The following is a 10,677-nucleotide window of genomic DNA, read 5'->3' as shown; positions in this document are numbered from 1 at the left end:
GAAGGAATGGCGGCCAAAGGAGGTGTTGGCTTTGGGAATGACCAGTGAGATATACCTGCTGGAGCGCAGACTACGGGTGGGTGCTGCTATGGTGACCAATGAGCTAAGATAAGGCGGGGATTTGCCTAGCAGTGATCCGTCTACCTCTGTCCAGGTTGGACAGGGAGCTTGTCTTAATAAATAAAGCAATAAGGATGTAAGGATGTAGGTCCAGATGTGGAATGCACATTGGATAAATCAATGTAAAAGCAGTGATCTGATATATTCACAGATAAAAAATAATAACATGTGTGAATATCTCATAAAACTGACATTAATTTAGCCTATAACAGTCTATTGACTCACAATTGAAAATCGTATTCCCAAATGAGTTTTTGTCCCTAATTGCATGTACCCAGGTGGATGCATGACAATTTGGGATATATGAGGAACATTCTTGAAACTGAAACATAATCGAAATTGAAACATTTAAATTGCAATCCAAAACACTCATTGGTGACGTTGATCCTAGAAATGAAGGACATTGATTTCTAGTAGTGGATGACATTTAAAAACAGATTTGATTTGCTTCGAGGCAACACTGAGCATTGCATAGCATAGCATTCCATAGGCCCGCAGGATATTGCATATAGGCCTATATCAGAACACCCAAATATGTCTGTGTTTGCTTTGATACCATGATGACTTCCACTGCTTTACGTCCATGAACAAGTGCTGAATAAAAACAACAGTGAGATTCCACCAGCCACAGATTGAATAAGCGTCCATCCCAAACTCTGACCCTTGACTTGAGCCGAGCTGCATTTCTTTAAGCTCAGCAGCATAATGCAAAGATTATGACTGACAGACTCAATCTGCTTTCTCTGCTGCCTCAAATGTGGTGGTGTACTGGCTCTATTTCCAATGGGTAATCTTAATAGAGAGCAGCATGGCTCCTGATAGAAGACGTCCACAGCTTCACAGAGACACAGGGACTAGAGGCACTGCACAGTGTAGCCTGTAGCGGTGGAACTTTGATGTGTGATTACCAGGCCACTGCTATTGGACAGAGGGTCAGAGCTTTCTATCAGCCCTGGCCTCTCTGTGTCACTCACACTGATCCAGTCTTTGAGGCATGGATCAGTCTTTATTAAACTCCCATCTGACTGTCAAAGGCATATAAATGTTGTAACTTAGTCAATCCCTGTTTTTCTTCTCCACTATTGAAATGGTTACCATGTTTGATTGAGTCATCACTGAAAGGGTTTATAAAATGTACAAACACACACACACACACACACACACACATACACACACACACACACACACACACACACACACACACACACACACACACACACACACACACACACACACACTGTATATACACTGAGTGTACAAAACATTATGAACACCTGCTCTTCCATGACATAGACTGACAAGGTGAATCTAGGTGAAAGCTATGATCCCTTATTGATGTCACCGGTTAAATCCACTTGAATCAGTGTAGATAAAGGGAAGGAGACAGGTTAAAGACTGATTTTTAAACCTTGAGATAATTGAGACATGGATTGTATATGTGTGCCATTCAAAGGGTGAATGGGCAAGACAACATATTTAAGTGCCTTTAAGTGAACTGGGCATGGTAGTAGATGCCAGGTGCACCGGTTTGAGTGTGTCAAGAACTGCAACGCTGCTGGGTTTTTCAAACTCAACATTTTCCTGTGTGTATCACGAATGGTCCACCACCCAAAGGACATCCAGCCAACTTGACAGAATTGTGGGAAACATTGGAGTCAACATGGGCCAGCATCCCTTGTATAATCCATGCCCCGACGAATTGAGGCAGTTCTGAGGTCAAAGGGGGGTACAACTCAAGATTAGGAAGGTGTTCCTAATGTTTTGTACACTCAGTGTAGATCATTCATAGGGGTTGTTGTTAGCCATATGTAAGTCAATGGTTGTTACATATTTACAACTTTACAGAGCTTACAAAAGAAAGATAAAAAATACTGTACCCACTGGACACAGACGTCAGTTCAACTTCTAGTTTTGATTTACATTCGGTTGAGTTGTCAACTAACATGAATTCAACATGAAATCAACAAAAAATGTCACCATGTCATTGGATCTAGGTTAACAGTTGGAAAAAATAAAAAAATAAAAAATGCCCTTACATTGATTACTTTTTGCAAATTCAATCCGTTTTCCACGTTGATTCAACATCATCACATAGATTTTTTGGGTTGAAATGACGTGGAAACAATGTTAATTCAACCAGTTTTTGCCTAGTGGGTAATCTGTACACTAGATGTCACTGTTCCCTCTGACAGTTTATGAATATCATGTGCATGCCAATTTCTTTGTGTCAGAGACCAGGTAGGAATAGGACTTTGAAAACATGTCTACAATGTACCAAATGATTTAACATTTCTAGTTCATACTCAATTTATTTTCTTTAGGAGGGATTTCTGGTGGGTTTCCAAATATTTGTTATTTTAGCAAGGATCCTAATACAAAACACAGCAGTTAAAAGAGGTAGATGAAAAAATATATATAATAATATAATAATATGCCATTTAGCAGACGCTTTTATCCAAAGCGACTTACAGTCATGCGTGCATACATTTTTGTGTATGGGTGGTCCCGGGGATCGAACCCACTACCTTGGCGTTACAAGCGCCGTGCTCTACCAGCTGAGCTACAGAGGACCACATATATATGTCTAATGCTCAATATATTGTTCATAGCAACAATTTTTTTAATCAAAAGAGAAAAACTACATTCTGTTAAGAAACGTCTCAAATTCGTCAATGCATTTATTTCAGTAATGTACAAACTTTTAATCTTATTCATATAAAAATGTAATTGCTCATAGAGGTAGAACCTCACACATAACAAACCTTGACATGTTCCTAACAGTTTCTATAATAACATTGTAATACTCTTTGAAAAACCTGAGCGAGATTAAATTAATACGTCCCTGAACCAAGATAAAAATGTATGTTATAAAATGACTTAGATAGTTTAGTTCAGTTCACACACAATGTGATATTTATCCCTGAAAAGGGTGTAGGTTATGTAAACAAACTCTACAAGCCCCCTGAAATGTGGTTGTGATTCAGCCCCACATTTAATCAAAGCTGTCTTTTTTGTTGAAAGAATCTCAGTACTTGTCACTACAAAGACAAGCATGTAATCATACCAAAACACAGCTAAATACAAACATTTTTTTACAAACATGATGTGCAGAGAATATCCATGCACATACAGATGTAGGATCTTAATTTGACCTATATTGTGATAGCAAAATAATCCTGAGCAACAATGTTGCTTGATCGGTGGTTAGGCTATTAAGCTGGCTAAAAGTATGCTACATGAAAAGTGCAATACTGTTAATATAACAGTAGGTTTTCAGTGAATTTATATAAACCATGAAGCTCATTTGCATTTCCTGCGGTGCAGGAAAATTCTCAGCAACAAAAAGAGTGATCAAATTAAGATTCTACATCTGTATGGACGCAAATAACCGATGAGTGAATTGATCAAAATTCACACAAAATGCAAACATACACACATTAATTTTCTCACACATGCACACCAAACAAACATCGAACTTGATGACCTGAGTGGCATTGATTCTATTTTCATATCAAATAAGAAGCAATCTAATGGATTGCAACCATTTCTCAAACGGAGTCACTGCTAAGTAAAAAGAAAGGCACCACATTTTACACTTTCTCTGCATGGCACTACAGACCACATTTCATCACCAAAGACTTCAAGTTGTCTCTTGCAGAAGTTAAATGTTCTCTAGAATATTTTCTGAGTTTTGGTGGTTCCTTTCAGGACGATGTAAGGCAAGCCCAGGACCCAGTTGTCACTGGGCCAGTACTGAAGGCCTGGCAAGGAGTAGGGTATCTCATAGATGGCATCCAAGTAGGCTATTAGGGTGCTTGCATAGGCTACAGCCATCACAATCAGAATGTGCCTAGAGAGTGAATAGACACTTGTCAGTCATACATGGATCTGTTTGTGATTCACAAAATAAAAAATAAAATTGTTCCATCTAACTTCTATTAACATCATTGTTGTCGTCTCCCCTACTCTTACCAGATGCCATGCAGGTAGCAGAAATTGAGCTTTTGCCAGAAGCTGCATCCGAAACGATCACTGATCCAGCAGGAGATGGCCAGCACCCACAGGCCAACAGCAGCCCAGCATAACCGCAGCACCTTCTGGTCAGTACAGCTGTGTGTGAGGAAAATAAAGGGAGAGAGAGAGCGAGAGAGAGAGAAAGCAGTTATTAGATAGCAGTTATCAGACAGTGAACTGATGGCGTGATAGACAGTAATGTACAGTACAATAATGGGAGTTATTGCCTTACATCCTCATCTCCAGACCCAATGAGTAGATGATGTGGAGGGCAAAGCAGTTGAGGAGGTAGGCGTTGGCAGTGGGTTTGACAAAGGAGCATAGGGTGGTGACAACAGTGATCATCATGACTAGCCGGGAGAAAGTCGTCCTGCAGGGGGCGAGAGAGAGAGCGAGAGAGAGAGAGAGGGAGGGTTAGGGGTGGGTAGGAGACATACAATGAACTTGAAGACAGTTGACAGGCAACACACGACAGCACAGAAAACACTGGAAGGTAAATCAATGGGGACTATTGAACCAAGGGCTAGTTTTCTAGTTAAATTGGGATTATCTTCACACTGTTTTAACAGTGTTAATGGGAGAGTCATTCAGAACGCCAGGGAGCCCCTCTCTCCCACTGGCTGGTGAATATAGCACACTGCAGGCTGCTCCTGGCCTGGTTCTCAGACTCCTGGCTTAGCATGGCTTCTGTTTCAACCTGGCGTGCCCTGTAAAAAGATCCTGTCATTGTCTCCTGCCTTATTAAAAGCCTACAGTACGTACTGCCGTTTGGTCTATATAGAGAGAACAGGTGCATGATCCTGTAGCAGGGAGATCTAAACACACGAGGACGCTGCTCCACGGTTACATTGAATAGAGACAGGAAGGCAGCACCCGGTACGCTACTTCCAGTATTCACAGACAACATTTTGTCTGCAGAAGCCTCGACTAGGAGCAATGGTGACCAACCTGTCCTTGATGAAGGAGGGGTAGAGCCTGCGTGGGAACCAGAGGCCATAGCAGAGCCCCAGGACCCACAGGATGGACAGCTCATCCAGCATCTGGCCCATGAAGCTCAGGGTCATGTGGAAGTAGGCAGAGAAGAGACCTGTAAGGAGGGGACACACATTAATGCCCCGTTCCTAAATGGCCCCCAGCCCCTACCCAGTATCTATGGGGGATAGGTTAAGAGCTATTATTGAATTCAGAATGAACTGAAAGCAGACTGATGAGGCCACCCTTGGAGTGGAGTTATAACTGAATGAAGGTTGGCCTGATGTTTGGAAAGGAGAGTGGAGACACACCCACAAAGATCATCATGATCCAGACCAGGTGTACAGCCAGGTTCCTCTCCCTGGCATAGGGGTGTAGCAGGTACAGCATGATGGGGGAGATCACGAAGAAGAACAGGCTGCTCATCTGGAGAAACAGAAAGGAGTTTTCTAAAAGAAGGATTCACAATGTAATGCAGTGAGTGATGCACCTGTCCACTACACCTATCATCATTGTGGCCAAAAAGGATGGTCCTCAACAGATACAATAAAAGAGGACAGTAGACAAGTGAGTTGCAATGGAGTTTCAGAAAGGTACAATAAGCACAGAGGCGTATTTCTCAGCTGGATATTGTAAGAAATAAATAATGTGCACTTACAGTGTTGAAGTACTCCACTATGTGTTCAGAGTGCCTGTAGTTATCCTCACACCAGTCCAAATCGGAGCTTTCATAGGCGAACAGGCCTGTCATCTTCTCACTAGAATAGAACCCTGTGGGGGAGAAAGAGGCCATTATTTTCCGTTGCATTCAGAGCTTCCAGCATAGGGCACAGAATGACTAACCATGTGGATGTAGCCTTTTTCAAAGACTCCACATGCTGATCCACATTTTGAAGACGCCATATGAGGGACTTGCTTTAGTGAAATGTTAATTGTCTGTTTTTGCCCTTTTTGAAAAGATAAGCAAATATCCAGGATTGGATGCCTTAGCATGGGCTTCTTCAACCACAGGCACCAAAATGGTTGCTCCAGTGCTGCTTATGTTGTACTGAATTATAGTGCTACATCCAGCCGGCCTGTTGGATTGTTAGCAGCATGAGTAAAATGGCACAATATTCAATGATAATAAATATAATTGAAATTAACTATTTACATGTTGTTCAAAGATTACATTTAAATGGGTTACAAACACGAGTAGGATGGACTGTCAATGCTAAATGTTCTGTTTTATCCATCCATACTGCAATCATGTGATGCTTTAAAACCAAAGCAAATATTATCTTAACATTGCATTGAAAGACTCAAGAAGACAAGTCATCATCATGAAATTGTGTCATCATCAAAACATCTGTCACCTGTTGTTATAACCTATATATTGACAACAAAACAACATGCGTTTATGTGGAATTTATGTAGGCCCTATATGACCACCATCTCAGACGACTAGATAAAATAGATATAAAGCTTACCTCCCATGTTGTAATCCAACCACAACTACTTTCCTCTCCAAGTGTCAGGTGGATTTTAAGTAGGGGACAAATGCTCCCGATCCTGTTGCACGAGTCTTTACTGTGACAACATGCCCCGGTGTGGCAAGAAATACTACTGTGAAACTGACATTCCCAGTACCTTTGTTATATTACAACCTGTCAGTTCAGAATTTGGATTAAAGTTGAATGGGAACCAAATGCACATGGGTGCATTTTACGCATGAACGTAAAACCTGATACCCAACCTCAGCAACACGCAACACGTGATCAAACAAATATAACTAAAACCTACCATATTACATTACCAGCAATACATTATTTCTTATTCGGCATCCTTTGTTTGAAATTATAGTTTTAGAATAGAAGGAATACACGCCTAATGGCAAAAGCTGTGGCTATTCTTATTCTCTATGGCCAGGTGTACCGACGGGCATGGAACAAGCACACAAGCGTGAGACCACTTTGATCATATGTCACATCAATGCCCTTTGCTTTTGACATAGGTAGCCAATCATTCTTTACCCGTGTGTTTGCCATTGTATTATTAATGTATTCTAGAAGAAAGAACATTCCTGACAATGTTCATTGAAACAATTATGCTATTATGCTATTATGCCATTTTACAAGGAGGTGAGTCGGCATAACTACAAGTCAGTCAAACAGCACGGACACCTGGTATATATATATTAGAAATCAAATCAAATATGCAAGTCATTACTTCAACATTGATTAGGCTGCATGTTTAATCACCACACAATCCCAACATATTGCCATTCATGAAAAAATAAATCTAGGCCAATGCTGGTTTGGAATAGGCAAAGAGCCCATACAATTATTTACATTTTACATTTTAGTCATTTAGCAGACGCTCTTATCCAGAGCGACTTACAGTTAAGTGAGTGCATACATTTTCATACTGGCCCCCCATGGGAATCGAACCCACAACCCTGGCGTTGCAAATGCCATGCTCTACCAACTGAGCTACATCCCTGCCGGCCATTCCCTCCCCTACCCTGGACGACGCTGGCTAATTGTGCGCCGCCCCATGGGTCTCCCGGTCGCGGCCGGCTACGACAGAGTCGACAGGTGTATTTTCATTTTAAGAAATCAGGTTGGTGATGGGGAATGAGGTCATAGTTGAGACCAGCTCTACTGGTCTGTCTGTGGATCATCAGAATAAGCAGGGGATCCTGCTCAGCAACTACACAGTCTGGTTAATGTGCCCTTCTCCCCAGGTACTAAGGACAATGCTCAGTTATTAAAGCAGTAGCCTACCATGTATGTTTAACATATACCCCATAGTATGGCAGTATTCATTGAGTATGTAGTCTGATCATAACAGAACATTTGGTTTTAGTTAACTGGTTATCCACTGGTTATTCACTAGGTACAGTGCATTCGGAAAGTATTCAAAGCCCTTTACTTTTTCCACATTTTGTTACGTTACAGCCTTATTCAAAAATGGATTAAGTAAAACAATTTCCTCATCAATCTACACCCAATACCCCATAATGACAACATTTTTGCAAATATATTACAAACAAAAAACAGAAATACCTTATTTACATAAGTATTCAGACCCTTTGCTCTGAGACTCGAAATTGAGCTCAGGTGCATCCTGTTTCCATTGATCATCCTTGAAATGTTTCTACAACTTGATTGGAGTCCACCAGTGGTAAATTCAATTGATTGGACATGATTTGGAAAGGCACACAACTGTCTATATAACCGTCACCCCGCTCCTCCGCACACTCCACTGGCTTCCAGTTGAAGCTCGCATCTACTACAAAACCATGGTGCTTGCCTACGGAGCTGTGAGGGGAACGGCACCTCCTTACCTTCAGGCTCTGATCAGACCCTACACCCAAACAAGGGCACTATGTTCATCCACCTCTGGCCTGCTAGCCCCCCTACCTCTACGGAAGCACAGTTCCCGCTCAGCCCAGTCAAAGCTATTCGCTGCTCTGGCACCCCAATGGTGGAACAAGCTCCCCCACGACGCCAGGACAGCGGAGTCACTGACCACCTTCCGGAGACACTTGAAACGCTACCTCTTTAAGGAATACCTGGAATAGTATAATAGTAATCCTTCTACCCCCCCTTTACTACCACTGTATTTTGTCTAAACTAACACCTGACTTATTTCACCTGCTAGCACTGACTTGTTTAAAGAAATGTACTTATTGTGATCGCGATGTAGTTGTCCCTGATTGCACTGACTTTGCTCACAGCTGCTTGTTTGAAGAAGTGTACTTACTGTGATCAAGATGTGGTTGTCCCACTGGCTATCCTAAGTTGAATGCACCAATTTGTAATAAGGTCCCACCAAGCCATGAGGTCAAAGAAATTAGAGCTCCGAGACAGGATTGTGTCGAGGCACAGATCTAGGGAAGGGTACCAAAACATTTCTGCAGCATTGAAGGTCCCCAAGAACACAGTGGCCTCCATCATTCTTAAATGGAAGACATTTGGAACCACCAAGACTCTTCCTAGAGCTGGCTGCCCAACCAAACTGAGCAATTGGGGGAGAAGGGCCTTGGTCAGGGAGGTGACCAAGAACCCGATGGTCACTCTGACAGAGCTCCAGATTTCCTCTGTGGAGATGGGAGAATCTTCCAGAGGGACAACCATCTCTGCAGCACTCCACCAATCAGGCCTTTATGCTAGAGAAGCCACTTCTCAGTAAAAGGCACATGACAGCCCATTTGGAGTTTGCCAAAAGGCACCTAAAGACTCTCAGACCATGAGAAACAAGATTCTCTGGTCTGATGAAATCAAGATTGAATTCCAAGCTTCACGTCTGGAGGAAACCTGGCACCATCCCTACGGTGAAGCATGGAGGTGGCAGCATCATGCTGTGGGGATGTTTTTCAGTGGCAGGGACCGGGAGACTAGTCAGGATCGAGGGAAAGATGAACGGAGCAAAGTACAGAGAGATCCTTGATGAAAACCTGCTCCAGAGCACTCAAGACCTCAGACTGGGGCGAAGGTTCACCTTCCAACAGGACAACGACCCTAAGCACACAGCCAAGACAACGCAGGAGTGGCTTCGGGACAAGTCTCTGAATGTCCTTGAGTGGCCCAGCTAGAGCCCAGACTTGAACCCGGTCGAACATCTCTGGAGCGACCTGAAAATAGCTGTGCAGCGACGCTCCCCATCCAACTTGACAGAGCTTGAGAGAACCTGCAGAGAAGAATGGGACAAACTCCCCAAATACAGGTGTGCCAAGCTTGTAGCGTCATACCCAAGAAGACTTGAGGCTGTAATCACTGCCAAAGGTGCTTCTATAAAGTACAAAGTAAAAGGTCTGAATACTTATGTAAATGTGATATTTCCGTTTTTTATCTTTAATACATTTTCAGAATATAAAAAAAAAAAAAAATGTTTTTGCATTGTCATTATGGGGTATTGTGTGTAGATCGATGAGGGAAAAAAACTATGTAATCAATTTTAGAATAAGGCTGTAACGTAACAAAATGTGGAAAAAGTCAAGGGGTCTGAATACTTTCCGAATGCACTGTATGCACTTTTCTACTATGCATATTCAACACTTCATATTGTCAAGACATGTTTTTATACAACATAATTGGCCAAAGATGCAACTATCAACTGCTTTGCTTTATCTTGGCCAGGTCGCAGTTGTAAATGAGAACTTGTTCTCAACTGGTTTACCTGGTTAAATAAAGGTGAAATAAAATAAATAAATAAAATATCACCTGCTGCATGCTTCAGTAACTGCTCCAAAGATTACTATAAACCGGCAGCCACACATTGACCATTGTAATCGATTAGCATTTCCATTCTTAACATGTAAAGCTCCCAGTTTCAGTAAAAGCTCACCTGCTGGACCAGTCCTCCCAGCTGAAGAAGAATTTACTGTGCTGCACTCTCTCTTGACAACACATCATTCATAGCCATAATTAAGACAGCATTCTTACAGGGTTACGAGACTTTGAAAAACAAGGATGCATTCCAGGTTTCATTATTGATAGCTAAACATGATATAAGAATGAGGTGGCATTCAGTTTCATTTAGTTACACATTGCGTCAAGGAAGAAAAAAACAGTGTCTCAATCATTT

General features: G+C 41.9%; 1 protein-coding gene across 2 annotated transcripts; it reads right to left on the bottom strand.

Annotated features, from left to right (window-relative positions):
- Positions 1–3,330: 3,330 nt before the first annotated feature.
- On the bottom strand, positions 3,331–10,399 carry acer1 (alkaline ceramidase 1). Of its 2 annotated transcripts, none has more exons than XM_041838483.1 (7): positions 10,314–10,399; positions 5,765–5,877; positions 5,418–5,532; positions 5,083–5,221; positions 4,367–4,504; positions 4,093–4,230; positions 3,331–3,970 (listed from the first exon to the last, which is right to left on the bottom strand). In XM_041838483.1, exons 2-7 carry the CDS (start codon positions 5,855–5,857, stop codon positions 3,793–3,795), a joined length of 801 nt encoding a protein of 266 aa, XP_041694417.1. In that variant the 5' UTR covers positions 5,858–5,877; positions 10,314–10,399; the 3' UTR covers positions 3,331–3,792. The 2 variants fall into 2 exon arrangements, with proteins under 2 accessions (XP_041694417.1, XP_041694416.1); XM_041838482.2 differs by lacking the exon at positions 10,314–10,399 and adding an exon at positions 6,576–6,684.
- Between the last annotated feature and the right edge of the window lie 278 nt (positions 10,400–10,677).

This window comes from Coregonus clupeaformis, chromosome 20 (genome assembly GCF_020615455.1).
Source record: "Coregonus clupeaformis isolate EN_2021a chromosome 20, ASM2061545v1, whole genome shotgun sequence".
NCBI classification, from domain to species: Eukaryota; Metazoa; Chordata; class Actinopteri; order Salmoniformes; family Salmonidae; genus Coregonus; species Coregonus clupeaformis.
This window is presented reverse-complemented; position numbering and strand designations above follow the sequence as displayed.

What these genes read in the sequence shown, in the direction of transcription:
- acer1 (XM_041838482.2), bottom strand. An exon ending in CCCTCCTTCATCAAGGACAG is followed by an intron (nt 4,505 to 5,082) that starts GTTGGTCACCAT and finishes CGCCCCCTGCAG; the next exon opens with GACGACTTTCTCCCGGCTAG. An exon ending in TTGGGTCTGGAGATGAGGAT is followed by an intron (nt 4,231 to 4,366) that starts GTAAGGCAATAA and finishes CCTCACACACAG; the next exon opens with CTGTACTGACCAGAAGGTGC.